This window comes from Oncorhynchus nerka, linkage group LG22 (assembly GCF_034236695.1).
Source record: "Oncorhynchus nerka isolate Pitt River linkage group LG22, Oner_Uvic_2.0, whole genome shotgun sequence".
NCBI classification, from domain to species: Eukaryota; Metazoa; Chordata; class Actinopteri; order Salmoniformes; family Salmonidae; genus Oncorhynchus; species Oncorhynchus nerka.
In genome coordinates, this window is record NC_088417.1 from 78,974,950 (window position 1) to 78,990,449 (window position 15,500).

Here is a 15,500-nt window from a genome sequence, read left to right on the forward strand (position 1 = left end):
ATCACACACTTGATGCTTTGGCCGATGATTTTTTTAACCTCTGGATAACATGAAAACAGCCTAACCAGCTTTACTGGCAACAATTTCATTACGCTTTTTTTGCCAACGTTTACTGACACCAGCCATATTCAATGGGTGTTGTACACTTAGAGCTTAAGACATGTAGGTAGCTAGCTAGGCAACCAATGAACCTAGCTAGGTAAACAACGTGTAAGATCACACACGTCACGTAACGTTAGCTAACGAGCCAGCCAGCTAACATTAGCTAGTTATACAACAATGAACACAGTGCCAAATCATGCTGTTACTACCCTGCATGAACATGCTGAAAGCTACCAACCAGGTTCAATGTTATCTAGCTAACATTAGGATCTAACTAGCAATGCAAACGGTTCTGGGACACAAGTAATCATACAAGTAACGTTAGCTAGGGAGCCAGCCACCTAACGTTAGCTAGCTAGCTAACAGTACACTTTAACTTAAGACATATACCTAGCTAGCTAGGTAAATAATGAACCTAGCTAAGTAAACAACATGTAAGATCGCACAGGTTACGTAACGTGCCAGCCAGCTAACGTTAGCTAGTTAGGGCGGTAGGTAGCCTAGTGGTTAGAGCATTGGGCCGGTAACCGAAAGGTTACTGGATTAAATCCCTGAGCTGACAATGTAAAAATATGTTGTTCTGCCCCTGAGCAAGACAGTTAACCCACTGTTCCCCAGGCGCTGTGGATGTTGAATAAGGCATCCCCCCCCGCACCTCTCTGATTCAAAGGGGTTGGGTTAAATGTGGAAGACGCATTCAGTTGTACAACTGACCTTTTCCGCTTCCCCTAAACAACAATGAACATAGTCCCTAATCATGTTGTTACTAACCTGCAACACTGTACTCCTGTGTTGCCTTGGCTGTTGTCCTGTTGGAATGTGAATTTATGCCCCAGTCTGAGGTCCTGGGCATGCTGGGGCAGGTTTTCATCAAGGATCTCTCTATACTTGGCTCCGTACATCTTTTCTTTCCCTTGATCCTGACAAGTCTCCCAGTCCCTGCCACTGAAAAACATCCCCACTGCATGATGCTGCCATCACCATGCTTCACCGTAGGGGTTGTGCCAGGTTTCCTCCACACGCGACGCTTGGCTAAAGAGTTCAATCTTGGTTTCATCAGACCAGAGCATCTTGTTTCTCATCGTCTGAATGATCGGCTATGAAAAGCCAACTGACATTTACTCCTGAGGTGCTGACCTGTTGCACCCTCGACAACAACTGTGATTATTATTATTTGACCCTGCTGGTCATCTATGAACATGTGAACATCTTGGCCATGTTCTGTTATAAACTCCACCCGTCACAGCCAGAAGAGGACTGGCCACCCCTCATCGGTTCCTCTCTAGGTTTCTTCATAGGTTCTGTCTGGCCTTTCGATGGGGATTTTTCCTAGCCACTGTGCTTCTACACCTGCATTGCTTGTTGTTTGGGGTTTTAGGCTGTCTTTCTGTACAGCACTTTGAGATATCAGCTGATGTAAGAAGGGCTTTATAAATCTATTTGATTTGATGGTCTGAGAGTCCTTTAGGTGCCTTTTGGCAATCTCCAAGCAGGCTGTCATGTGCCTTTTACTGATGAGTGGTTCCGTCTGGTCAATATACCATAAAGGCCTGATTGATGGAGTTCTGCAGAGATGGTTGTCCATTTGGAAGGTTCTCCCATCTCCACGGAGGAACTCTGGAACTCTGTCAGTGACAATTGGGTCACCAAGGCTCTCCCTGACCAAGGCCCTTCTCACCCGATTGCTCAGTTTGGCCAGGCGACCAGCTCTAGGAAGAGTCTTGGTGGTTCCAAACTTCTTCCATCTAAGAATGATGGCGGCCACTGTGTTCTTGGGGACCTTCAATGCTGCATAAATGTTTTGGTACCCTTCCCCAGATCTGTGCCTTGACACAATCCTGTCTCGGAGCTCTACGGACAATTCCTTCAAACTCATGACTTGGTTTTTGCCTTTCCAAATCATGTCCAATCATTTGAATTTACCACAGGTGGACTCCCAAGTTGTAGACACATCTGAAGGGTAATCAATGGAAACGGGATGCACCTAAGCCCAGTTTCCAGTCTCATAGCAAAATTTCTGAATACTTACATGAATAATGTATTTAAGTTTTGTATTTGTAGTAAATTTGCAGAAATTAATAACAACCTGTTTTCGCTTTGTCATTATGGGGTATTGTGTGTAAAATGTGTTTTATAAATTTTAGAATAAGTCGGTAACGTAACAAATGTGGAAAATGGGAAGCGGTCTGAATACTTTCCGAATGCACTGTATATTGCATTTTCCTATAATGGCACTATTAATTTAGATTTACGTGCTCATTAGTGCATATACCATGAGGTTATGCCATCTTATTAACATCCCTACTGTCAACATTCCTTTACACTGGCTAACTGACATGCCGTCCCGTCATGTCTTTTGAGGTTGTGAAGTAGTGTGAAGTCCAAGCTGAGCACTGACATCACCCAAAACAGTCATCCTATTTACATTTAACATTTACATTTAAGTCATTTAGCAGACGCTCTTATCCAGAGCGACTTACAAATTGGTGCGTTCACCTTAAGACATCCAGTGGAACAGCCACTTTACATTATTACATTTATACATATATTTCCCATGTCAAATAGCCTTTGAGTCACCAAAACATAGACCATACTATTTTCTTCCAGATTAAAATCGTTAGACTTGTCATACATCTATTCACCACTATATTGCTGTGTTTGATCTCAATATGGTTCCACAAATGATTTGTTTTTCTGACCGTTTGTAATTCTTTTGTGCTCACTTACAGTATGTATGTTTTAGTGGTGTGTGTGTCGAGAGACTCTGAGGAGGTGGAGTTTCCCTCAGTCACACAGGGATAAATAGAGAGGCAGAGCTCATAGTCTGTCAGAAGGGTGACCTGACAGGGTCATAACAAAGGATCAAACAGGAGCAGGACCTCAGAATTTTTACCCTTTCTTACAAATGGAGGAACACAAAGATGCTCAACACTGTTTTCATAACTCTTCTTGCAGGAAGGCTTCGCTATCGACATCTATATACATAACACTGTACATTTTGTTCTCATTAATTTCAGCGGTTACAGTATTTTTGAACATACTGGTGATCATCTCGATCTATCACTTCAAGCAGCTCCACACTCCAACCAACCTGCTCATCCTCTCTCTGGCTGTGACAGATTTCTTGGTGGGACTGATTGCGATACCAGTAGTGACTGTGGCAGTAATGGAATCATGCTGGGTTTTTGGGAAATATTTCTGTGTGTTTTTTCTCTTCATCGGTTACTTCATTATTTCTTTATCTCTGGGCAATTTGGTTTTGATATCTATTGAGCGTTATGTAGCTGTGTGTTATCCCTTGTTGTACCACACAAAAATAACAATACCAAGAATTATCTGTTGGATATTGATTACCTGGTGTTGGTGTAGCATATACAATGCTGTTATTTCAAATAACTCTGTAACTCTACAGGTACCCAAAATGTGTTTTGAAGAATGTTTTATTTTTGAAGGATTTAACTGGAGTAAAACCATTGATTTTGTAATTATAATGGTTGTCCCATGCTATATTATTATAACACTTTATTTCAAAATATTTGTCGTCGCCAGATCACAGGCCAGAAAGATATTTTCAAAAGAGGCTGCCACCAAGTTTGGTGTTAAAACTGTACTGGTGAATAAGACTGAGAGAAAAGCAGCAAAAACTCTATCTATTGTAGTTTTCACCTATCTCACTTGTTGGATTTCAATTTTTTTTCTACATTTTTTTCTTCCACAATCATTAACTTACTTACTCTTGCTGCCATTTCTTAATTCCTTAATTAATCCAATAATTTATGCTTTCTTTTATCCATGGTTCAAAGCGATAGCTAAACATATTTTAACTCTAAAGTTAAGGCATTTATAGTTCCTACATTTCTTTCAAAAGTTTGACAAACACAGATTTGATAATGTTATTTTCAAACTATACTGTTGTTGTAATTGTTTCTTTCATAATACACTTACATTACTTATCTCAGTTAGCTGTTGTTATTATAGATACATTTGGTGTTGATTCAGAATGTGGTGTTGATACAGCATGATTTGGCTGTATTGGATTGTAATGACATGTTAATTGCCAAAGGCATAAGCTTGTTATAAAGACATTTTAGTCATTTTGGGATGTACATTCCAAAGACCAAAGTCTGTGTTTGTTCCATGTTATTTAATGGTAAATAGTATGTAAGTATTCTAAAAGTAAAGTACATTTTGAGGACGTCATGAATCAATCCAGATGTTATTTAACACCACCCTCTAGTGGCTCAATGGCGACACAATGTCTTTAACAAGTGTAGTAATGTACAATACTGCTTGATAACATATACTGTCCAGGTCTATATCAATGGTGTATTTTGTAAGAATTTGATGTTAAAATGTAACAATGTGAAAAAATGACAAATAATAATGGCCCAAAAGAAAGATTCGCACAATCACAGGACTTTTTGCAAGTCATTAGACTTACAACATATATGTTTGTTGTGGTAAGGGTCTGGGTGCATGTACATTGAGTAATTGATTGATTAAATTGTATGTTACACAAAGATTTAAAAAAATATATATAAACTAATCTAATCATTGAATTTGTGCACCCGTTACTGAAATGGTTGTTCCAGTTTAAATGGCTTAGGTAGTTTCCTCTCACTGTTATTAACCCTGGCAGTCATTATAAATGCAGGTTGTGAGTGAATAAAACATTTCAACTGTTGGATAGCCTAAGGCTGGCTAGATTCCAATACGAATTACACATCACTTACAGTTAGTCTTGCAAAAATCCTGGTAAATTTCAAAGAAATCCTGGTTGGAAGATTTTTTCGGGAAAGTTGGTCATTTTTCAACCCTACTTGCAGGCCTGATGTGGCCTGTAAACTATGAAGTCCAGGCCATTTGTATAAAGCCTTATGATACAGTGGGCTCCAAAATTACTGGCACCCCTGACTGGCAATGCACAAACAATACTTAAAAAAATATAAACAATATAATTATAGAGAAACTCAAAATACCAACATGTGAGAAATACTGTACTTTATTAATGTTTCAATGGAAACAACCAAAATCTTACAATTATTTAATACAAAATACATTTAAATCAAAATCAAGGTTTCATCATTATTGGCACTCCTCAATGTGTGCAGACTACGGTAACAGTGAGCTATATTATTATTATGTTTTTTTGATTGGTAGTTGGTCAGGTAACTAAGTAGTTGATGTTGCAATTGCAACATGTAGCTCTCCAGGAACAGGGTTGGAGAGCCCTGCTTCATACAGTCCAAACAATGTGTTTTGATGACAGTATACTTGACAATACTGCCACTAGCTAGCTAGCCATTCACACCTTTAGTGACGTAACATGGAGGATATGAACCCGGTCTGAGGACAGACACTGGTTTTGAAGTTTGCAGGCAGGGCTATCTCATCACGTGATAATGACCGACTCATGTCCGCTATATTTACCCCCCCTTTGACCTCCTCCCCCATGAGAGAGTGCCCAACATGGGGTGCCATTGTAATAGGCAGGATATGAACCCGGGTCTCCCATGTGAGCAACCAACATCTTTAGGAAATTCAGGAAATTCCCCCTTGGACTGAGGGCAGACACTGGTTTTGAAGTTCGCAGGCGAGGCTACCTCCTCATGTGATCATGAACGGCTCATGTCTGCTACATAGGCATGACATGAGCTCACTGTGCCCCCATCGATGCATAGCCAGCTATCTACAGGAGGAATTCAGAATGATAAAACTTACTTTGCAGCACATCTTTCACTGGCTGGTGTGTACATACCACAGCAAGCCTGTGCGCAGATGACACGACAGCTTCTGGATGTCAAAGTTACAGAGGAGGAAAGGAAATACCTGAATTCTGCATTCATCATTCTAGGGATTTCCAACCACAAAAGTCTGAGCTACGATCTGCCCAGATTTTTAAAAAACGGGCAAAATGCCCCACAAGAGAATGGGAAAATCTGGACCATTGTTACAGCATCATTAAAGGGGCATACCACGCCACTCTCGGAAAGTATGCAGGGAATTACAGGGAATTTGAAAATATTTATACTTTTACTTCAGTATATTTGTGCAATTCCATTTACTTTTGATACTTAAGTATATTTAAAACCAAATACATATTTTTTATTTTACTCAAGTAGTATTTTACCGGTGGACTTTCAATTTTAGGTGAGTCATTTTTATCAAGGTATCTTCACTTTTACCCAAGTATGGCAATTGAGTACTTTTTCCAACACTGTTTATTTATTTAACCTTTATTTAACAAGACAAGTCAGTTAAGAACGAATTCTTCTTTACAATGACGGCCTACCAAGGCTAAAAACTAACAAGTAAGATGCTGGGCCAAATGTGTGCCGCCCTATGTGACACTCAATCACAGCCGGTTGTGATACAGCCTGGAATCTAAGGTCTGTAGTGACGCCTCTAGCACTGAGACGCAGTGCCTTAGACCGCTGCACCACTCGAGAGCCCAAATATACAGTACAGTTCAAAAGTTTGGGGGCACTTAGAAATGTACTTGTTTTTGAAAGAAAATCACATTTTTTGTCCATTAAAATAACATCAAATTGATCAGAAATACAGTGTAGACATTGTTAATGTTGTAAATTACTATTGTAGCTGGAAATGGCAGATTTTTTATGAAATATCTACATAGGCGTACAGAGGCCCATTATCAGCAACCATCTCTCCTGTGTTCCAAAGGCACGTTGAACTAGCTAATCCAAGTTTATCATTTTAAAAGGCTAGTTGATCATTAGAAAACCCTTTTGCAATTATGTTAGCACAGCTTAAAGCTGTTGTTCTGATTAAAGAAGCAATACAACTGGCCTTCTTTAGACTAGTTGAGTATCTGGAGCATCAGCATTTGTAATTACAAATTACAAACTTCAGAAGCTTTTTCAAAACTCCAATACAAGTTTTACATTTCCTAACACTAAATGCTTTGGTGGTGTTTTTGTGTGCCGAGATACTCTGAGGAGGGGGAGTGTATGTTTGTCACTCAGGGATAAATAGAGAGGCAGAGCTCAGAGTTTGTCAGAAGGCTGACCTGACAGAGTCACACACAGGACTACGCAAGAGCAGGACCTCAGTATTTTTATCCTTTATTACAAATGGAGGAACACGAAGATGCTCAGAACTGTTTTCCAGAACATAACTCTTCTTGCAGAAAGGTTTTGCTATCAACATCGATGTACATAACACTGTACATATTCTTCTTATCGATTGGAGCGGTTACAGTCTTTTTGAACATATTGGTGGTCATCTCTATCTTTCACTTCAAGCGGCTCCACACTCCAACCAATCTGCTCATCCTTTCTCTGGCTGTGGCAGATCTCCTGGTGGGACTGATTGTGATACCAGTAGGGACCGTAGCAATAATGGAATCATGTTGGTTTTTGGGGAAATATTTCTGTGTGTTTTATGTCTACATCAGTTATTTCATTCTATCCCTATCTCTCGGGAATTTGGTATTGATTTCTATTGACCGCTATGTTGCTGTGTGTGATCCCTTATTTTACCACTCTAAAATAACAATAACAAGAATTACATGTTGTATATCCATTATATGGTTTTGTTGTATCATATACAATGCTGCTTTTATAAAAATAACTGTAAATGTAGAAGTACCTAGAAGGTGTTTTGAAGAATGTTTTATTGTTGAAGTATATGACTCGAGTAGCATCATTGACCTTGTAATTACAATGGTTGTCCCGTGCTCTATTATTATAACACTTTATTTGAAAATATTTGTGGTCGCCAGATCACAGGCCAGAAAGGTATTTTCAGTAGAAATTGCCATCCAGTCTGGTGTTAAAACTGTACAGGTGAATAAGACTGAGAGAAAAGCAGCAAAAACTCTATCTATTGTAGTTTTCACCTATCTATCTTGTTGGACTCCAATTTTTTTTATGCAGTTTTTCTCTCACCAATCATCAAATTACTTAAGCTTTCTGCCATTTGTTAATTCCTTAATTAATCCAATAATTTATGCTTTCTTTTATCCATGGTTCAAAGTGACAGCTAAACATATTTTAACTCTCAAGTTAAGGCGTTTATAATTCTGTTTTTATTCCTAAATCTGACAAATTTGAAACTATATTGTTGTTGTAATTGCTTATTTCCAAAATGAATATGTCTCTATAGAAACAGGACATGTTTGTCCTCTACAAATTGTGCAAGCTACTTTTATGTCTGTTATAGATTATGGGGATATTATTTACATGCATGCTATGGCATCAACACTTAAATCGCTGGATGCTACTTATCATTGCACACTTAGGTTTATTACGGGTGCTAGCTACAGAACTCACCACTGTGTTTAATATCAAAATGTGGATTGGACTTCGCTGTCCGTGAGATGAGAACAACATGCTCTCGTGTTTGTCTATAAAGCACTTCTGAAAAAGTTACCTTCTTATTTATCATCACTCATCAATATTAGAATTAGAATTCCTAAAACCAGGTCTCAAGCATGGATTACACTTGAGGCCCATGCGGTTTCCACAAAGTTGGGTATGGCTGCCTTTTCCTGTTATGCTCCTTGCTTATGGAATAGCCTGCAGACTAAACTTAAACTTGAGACTCTTGTCCCCCTTGCTCATTTTAAATATTTATTGGAGCATTTTTATTTTTTATATTGCTTGTAACGGTTTTGGGTAATGCAAGTTCTTGTGCTGTTAGTAAATGTAATCTGTTTGTTTTGTGTTGTCTGTGATCGTTTTGTTTGTCTTGTTTAGTTTTTTAATCATTGTACCTAAACTGTATGTGTAAACATGTATACGCAGGGCCCAGCTGTAAAAGAGACCTTGATCTCAGTCTGTGTTCCTTGTTGAAATGAAGATATAATAAAGTGTTTCCATTATTTTGTCAGTTACCTGTACAATACTGCATGATACAATACAACGTCCAGGTCTAACTCAATGGTGTAAGAATTTGATGGTAAAATGTAACTACATGCAATTAAGACATAAATAATAATGCCCTAAAATAGAAATTTACACAATGACAGGAGTTTGTGCAAGGCATGTTAATTGTCACAGTGCAGTAGTTAGACTTGCATTATAAATGTTCCTAGTGCCAAGGGTTTGGGAGCTACCGTTGAAGCTGTTGAGGAGGGCACATTTGATGAAATGGGTTATAGTGAATTATTCAAAATATCTATATTTTTTGGGGTGAAATGTTATTTTACAAGGTAATCACGAGATTTGATTGATATAACTGAACTGAAAATCACATTTCTAAGTCACTTTTTTTGTAATAGGGTGATTGGTTCAGAGTACAGTGTGGTTGTTCTGATGTCTGACAAATAGTATTTGTCCCCATGATATACCTGAATCAAAGTCTCCCTTAACTCGAAGAAGAAACTGGCCAACTGACATGCTGAGTGACAGGCTAGATGAGCTCAGAAACATTCAATCCTGTCATACATCTATTGACCTCTATGTTTCTGTTGTTGATCCGTTATTGTACTACTCTAAAATAACAATAATAAGAATAATTTGTTGTATATCCATTACCTGGTGTTGTTGTATCATATACAATGCTGTTATGGTAAATGGCTCCCTAAATAAGCAAAAGTTACACCGTAGGTGTTATGAAGAACATTTTATGGTTATAGGATTGTGCATTGTTTCATTTGTAAATTAGGAGGTGCCGGAGGAAAAAATGAGCCTGACAGGGGTTGTCCTGCATTGTATGCATAACCATCGATTTTGAGTACTGGCATATAGCAGTAGAGTCTAAGGCTTGGAGAAGTTGAACACATGGGGATCCTTTTGTAGCCTAGGGGTCTGTGGAAAATGTGACATTTTATAAACACATTTCAAATTCTACATAATTTTAGAATACTTTTTAACACCTCTCAAATCTAAATCTAAATCTAAATGACAGGCTACTTTGACACTGACAAACTGAGAATCTGAGATCAATAAAAACGACCTTGTCTTGAATTCATCAATGGCCTAGGCCTAGGTGTGTGGAGACACACATAATGTGTCCGGGGTATGGCTATGGGCTATGGCTGGGCCACTCAAGGACATTCAGAGACTAGTCCCGAAGACACTCCTTTGTTGTTTTGTCTTTGTGCTTAGGGTCGTTCTCCTGTTGGAAGTTGAACCTTCGCCCCCGTCTGAGTGCTCTGTAGCAGGTTTCCATCAAGGATCTCTCTGTGCTTTTCTCTCTGTACTTTTCTCTTTCCCTCGATCCTGACTAGTCTCCCAGTCCCTGCTACTGAAAAACATCCCCACAGCATGATGCTACCACCACCATGCTTCACCATAGGGATGGTGCCAGGTTTCCTCCAGACGTGACACTAGGCATTTTGGCCAATGGGTTCAATCTTGGTTTCATCAGATCAGATACTTTTGTTTTTCATGGTCTGAGAGTCCTTTAGGTGCCTTTTGGCAATCTCCAAGCGGGCTGTCATGTGTCGTTTACTGAGCAGCGGCTTCCGTCTGGCCACTCTACCATAAAGGCTTGATTGGTGGAGTGCTGCAGAGATGGTTGTCCTTCTGGAAGTTTCTCCCATCTCCACAGGGGAACTCTAGAGCTCTGTCAGAGTGACCATCGGGTTCTCAAACCACTAGGCTAGAGCGTTGGGCCGATAACCACTAGCCTATTAAGGTACTTAATTGTTATCTAGAAATGATTTGATATTGCGATAAAACTGCTGCAATTTACCTTTAAGTAAAGTGACATGAATTTGAGGTGTTAGAAAAAAGTGTATAGCACAGGATGAGTTGAGTATCACAACATTTTACAATTCATAGGCTCTCAAAGAAACATGGGCAAACGAGAGTTGTACAAAGTGTACCACATCCAGATAAAAAGACACATTATAATAACAACAACTTGCATGAAATGGAAGCAAATAGAAGTTAAGTCAAGGTTGCTGTGGCATAACAGGATTTGTGACAGCCGTGAAAAAAAGGAAGATTTGCAAGCTACAGTAAAAATTACAGCAAGTTATATTATTACATGTTTTTTAATGGGTTGTAGTTCAGGTACTTTAACTAAGTAGTTGATGTTGCAAATTGCAACATGTAGCTCTCCAGGAACAGGGTTGGATAGCCTTGCTCTACACAGTCCAAACAATGTGTTTTTTGACAGTATACTTAACAGTATTTCCAATTGCTACCTAGCCATTCACACCTGTAGTGGCACGACATAAGCCCCACATTTTTTATTTTATTATTCTTTTTTCTCACCTTTATTTAACCAGGTAAGCTAGTTGAGAACAAGTTCTCATTTACAACTGCGACCTGGCCAAGATAAAGCAAAGCAGTGCGACATAAACAACAACGCAGAGTTACACATGGAATAAACAAGCGTACAGTCAAAAACACAATCGAAAAAAAAGTATGTCTATAATCTGTACAGTGTGTGCAAATGGCGTGAGGAGGTAAGGGCCACAGTAGCGAAGTTATTACAATTTAGCAAATGAACACTGGAGTAATAGATGAGCAGATGGTGATGTGCAAGTAGAAATACTGGTGTGTAAAAGCAAATAAAAACAACAATGGCGGCGTGAGTGAAGGAGTCTTTGTTGCGAAATAGGAAGCTGATTCTAGATTTAATTTTGGATTGGAGATGTTTAATGTGAGTCTGGAAGGAGAGATTACAGTCTAGCCAGACACCTAGGTATTTGAAGTTGTCCACATATTCGAAGTCAGAAACGTCCAGTGTAGTGATGCTAGCCGTGCGGGCAGTAAAAGGTTGAAAAGCATACATTTGGTTTTACTTGCGTTTAAGAGCAGTTGGAGGCCACGGAAAGAGTGTTGTATGGCATTGAAGCTCGTTTGGAGGTTTATTTATTTATTTATTTATTTATTTAACCAGGCAAGTCAGTTAAGAACAAATTCTTATTTTCAATGACGGCCTAGGAACAGTGGGTTAACTGCCTGTTCAGGGGCAGAACGACAGATGTTGAACTTGCAACCTTCCAGTTACTAGTCCAACACTCTAACCACTAGGCTACCCTGCCACCCCAGGGGTTAATTAACACAGTGTCCAAAGAAGGGCAAGATGTATACAGAATGGTGTTGTCTGCGTAGAGGTGGATCAGGGAATCACCCTCAGCAAGAGCGACATCGTTGACATATACAGAGAAAATAGTTTGCCCGAGAATTGAACACTGGCACACCCATAGAGACTGCCAAAGGTCCGGACAACAGGCCCTCTGATTTGACAGACTGAACTCTGTCTGAGAAGTAGTTGGTGAACCAGGCGAGGCAGTCATTTGAGAAACCAAGGCTGTTGAGTCTGTCAATAAGATTGACAGAGTCGAAAGCCTTGGCCAGGTCGATGAAGACAGCTGCACAGTACTGTCTTTAATCCATGGCGGTTATTATATAGTTTAGTACCTTGAGCTTTGCTGAGGTGTACCCGTGACCAGCTCAAAAAGTGGACTGCACAGCGGAGAAGGTACGGTGGGTATTCGAAATGGTCAGTGATCTGTTTATTAACTTGGCATTGGAAGACTTTAGAAAGGCAGGGCAGGATGGATATAGGTCTATAACAGTTTGGGTCTAGAGTGTCACCCCCTTTGAAGATGGGGATGACCACGGCAGCATTCCAATCTTTAGGGATCTCGGGCAATGCGAAAGAGAGGTTGAACAGACTGGTAATAGGGTTTGCAACAATGGCGGCGGATAATTTTAGGAACAGAGGGTCCAGATTGTCTAGCCCAGCTGATTTGTACTGGTCCAGGGTTTGCAACTCTTTCAGAACATCTACTATCTGGATTTGGGTGAAGGAGAAGCTGGGGAGGCTTGGGCAAGTAGCTGCAGGGGGTGTGGAGCTATTGACCGGGGTTGGGGTAGCCAGGAGGAAATCATGGCAAGCCGTAGGTTTTGACAGTGTTAGCTAGCCTCAGTGCAGTGGGCAGCTGGGAGGAGGTGCTATTATTCTCCATGGACTTTACAGTGTCCCAAAACTTTTGGAGTTAGAGCTACAGGATGCAAATATCTGTTTGAAAAAGCTAGCCTTTGCTTTCCTGACTGACTGCGTGTATTGGTTGCTGACTGAATGTTGCATATCGTGGGAATTATTCGATGCTAGTGCAGTCCGCCACAGGTTTTTTTTCCCTCCCAAGGATGAACCAGACTTGTGGAGGTCTACAATTTATTTTCGGAGGTCTTGGCTGATATCTTTTGATTTTCCCATGATGTCAAGCAAAGAGGCACTGAGTTTGACAGTAGGCCTTGAAATACATCCATAGGTACACCTCCAATTGACTCAAATTATGTCAATTAGCCTATCAGAAGCTTCTAAAGCCATGACATAATTTTGGGTAATTTTCCAAGCTGTTTAAAGGCACAGTCAACTTAATGTATGTAAACTTCTGACCCACTGGAATTGTGATACAGTAAATTATAAGTTAAATAATCTATTGGAAAAATGACTTGTGTCATGCCCAAAGTAGATGTCCTAACCGACTTGCCAAAACTTGTTTGTTAACAAGAAATTTGTGGAGTGGTTGAAAAGCGAGTTTTAATGACTCCATCCTAAGTGTATGTAAACTTTCGACTTCAACTGTATATCGATAACAGTCACTTATTAATGAATTACCTCATATCAGTCTCATTCTGAACGTCACATACTTTTTGAATCTGCACAAACCTGAGTCTTACTGATCGTTCCATACCACACAAATTGATTTAGATTATTTATTTACGAACAAACTAAATGATAACACAGGATACACACACACGGTATAGGTTATTGGTTAGAAACTTAATACGATGACAGATCCCTAGCGGACTAACACAATATGACACTCGTTACACAAGATGGAGAGTTCAAGAGCGAGAGAGAAGTAACAATTGGATACTTTTGGGAACTACTTTCACAGTAACCCTAATACCTTGCCCCAAACTGCCGCTCTTTTGGGTAAGAAGTAATACATGTATTTACATGTTGAAGGTCTTCTTCTGGTATCTCTGTTGGACCCACAACCGAGTATTAAGGTGTCAAAACCGGCCCTTCCCCCCTTCCCCTAATGTCTTACTGACATCGGCCACGGAGAAGGAGATTCCACAGTCCTTGGAAGCGGGCCGCATCGGTGGCATTATGTTATCATTTCCAAGATGGCGTAGCAGTCGGACGTGTGTTTTGTCTTGTCCCGTCCTGTATAGTGTAAATATAGTTTTTCCTCGTTTTTTTTCTGTATATATTTCGTACATATTTTAATCTCACTTTCCAACTACAGGCTGAATATACTCTCCTGCAACCCGCATCACCCAATGTGGTACGGATCTGCTTTTTCTATACTTTAGAATCGGAACCCTCATCAGAAGCTAGCCGCTAACTAGCTACTAGCTAGCCACTGCTAGCGGTCTTCAACGCTAACTAGGACACCAGCGCGACATCTACCCAAAGCATATCAGACTGCTTTTTCTCTACCACATCTCCGGATTCCTACCGCAAGCTCTGAACCTTTATACCGGATCATCGTAAATAGCTAGCTGCAATCCGAGTGGCCACTCCTGGCTAACGTCTCTGTCCCAGAGCAAGCACCAGTTAGCCTGGAGCTAGCCTCGAGCTAAGCCCATCTCCCGACTAGCCGAAGAGGTCCAAAGATACCTAATTTGCCAATTGGCCTGGACCCTCTACTGACCCTCTGCTGCCGACACGGAGCCCCGCCGATCCATCACGACTGGTCCGCCAACATAATCGTCCGAGGGGGTTTCAACAGGCTTTTCCGCTGCGACATCGCCAAAGATCCATCTGCTGGCCAAGGCCCGCGAGCTTTCTGAATCGCTGTATCTCCAGCTCACCGCATGAAGAGGAATAAACAGACTCCCCCCATCGCGACGTCCCCCAAAGGTTAACTCTCTAGCCCTCGCTATCTCCCTGCTTGCTAATTCGGCCTGCTAACGGCTTGTCAAGCTCCGGTCCGCTAACTGCTACCTTGTCTAGCTCGGGCCTACGAACTGTTAGCTTGTTAGCACAGGCCTGCTAACCGTCTGAACCACCGCGTCCCAATCACTCTCTGACCCCATTTACTTTCTATCTCTTTTTGATTTTTAATTTGTTTATACCTTCCGGAAACCTGCCTCACCCAATGTGATACGGAATCGCTATTACTTTTACTTTTATTTTTATGACACACTCAAGAACCTCCAGACGCTAACCAGCTAACTAGCTACAAGCTAGTTAGTCATTGTTAGTTTAAAAAAAAAAAAAAACCTGGATAACACTCGCCAGCCCAGCCCCCCTGCCCATCCACCGCTGCCCCCTGGACACTGATCTCTTGGCTACATAGCTGACGCACGCTGGACTGTCCATTAATCACGGTACTCCTTTCTGCTTGTTTGTCTTACCTGTCGGCCCCGTTGCCTAGTCAACGCCATTTTACCTGCTGTTTGTTGTGCTAGCGGATTAGCCCCGCCTACTGTTTTTAGCTAGCTTTCCAA

At 40.6% G+C, this 15,500-nt stretch overlaps 2 protein-coding genes across 2 annotated transcripts; both read left to right on the forward strand.

The window, feature by feature from the left end:
• Positions 1 to 2,949: 2,949 nt before the first annotated feature.
• LOC115104716 (trace amine-associated receptor 13c-like) lies at positions 2,950 to 4,583 on the forward strand. The gene has a single exon (XM_029626070.2). It carries the CDS (start codon positions 3,008 to 3,010, stop codon positions 3,947 to 3,949), a length of 942 nt encoding a protein of 313 aa, XP_029481930.2. The 5' UTR covers positions 2,950 to 3,007; the 3' UTR covers positions 3,950 to 4,583.
• Positions 4,584 to 7,141: 2,558 nt separating this feature from the next.
• On the forward strand, positions 7,142 to 8,873 carry LOC115104717 (trace amine-associated receptor 13c-like). The gene has a single exon (XM_029626071.2). The coding sequence runs from the start codon at positions 7,197 to 7,199 to the stop codon at positions 8,142 to 8,144; it is 948 nt and encodes a 315-aa protein (XP_029481931.1). The 5' UTR covers positions 7,142 to 7,196; the 3' UTR covers positions 8,145 to 8,873.
• Positions 8,874 to 15,500: the final 6,627 nt, after the last annotated feature.

Excerpts from the sequence above, each read along its gene's own strand:
- LOC115104716 (XM_029626070.2), top strand. The coding sequence starts at position 3,008 with ATGGAGGAACACAAAGATGCTCAACACTGTTTTCATAACTCTTCTTGC.
- LOC115104717 (XM_029626071.2), top strand. The coding sequence starts at position 7,197 with ATGGAGGAACACGAAGATGCTCAGAACTGTTTTCCAGAACATAACTCT.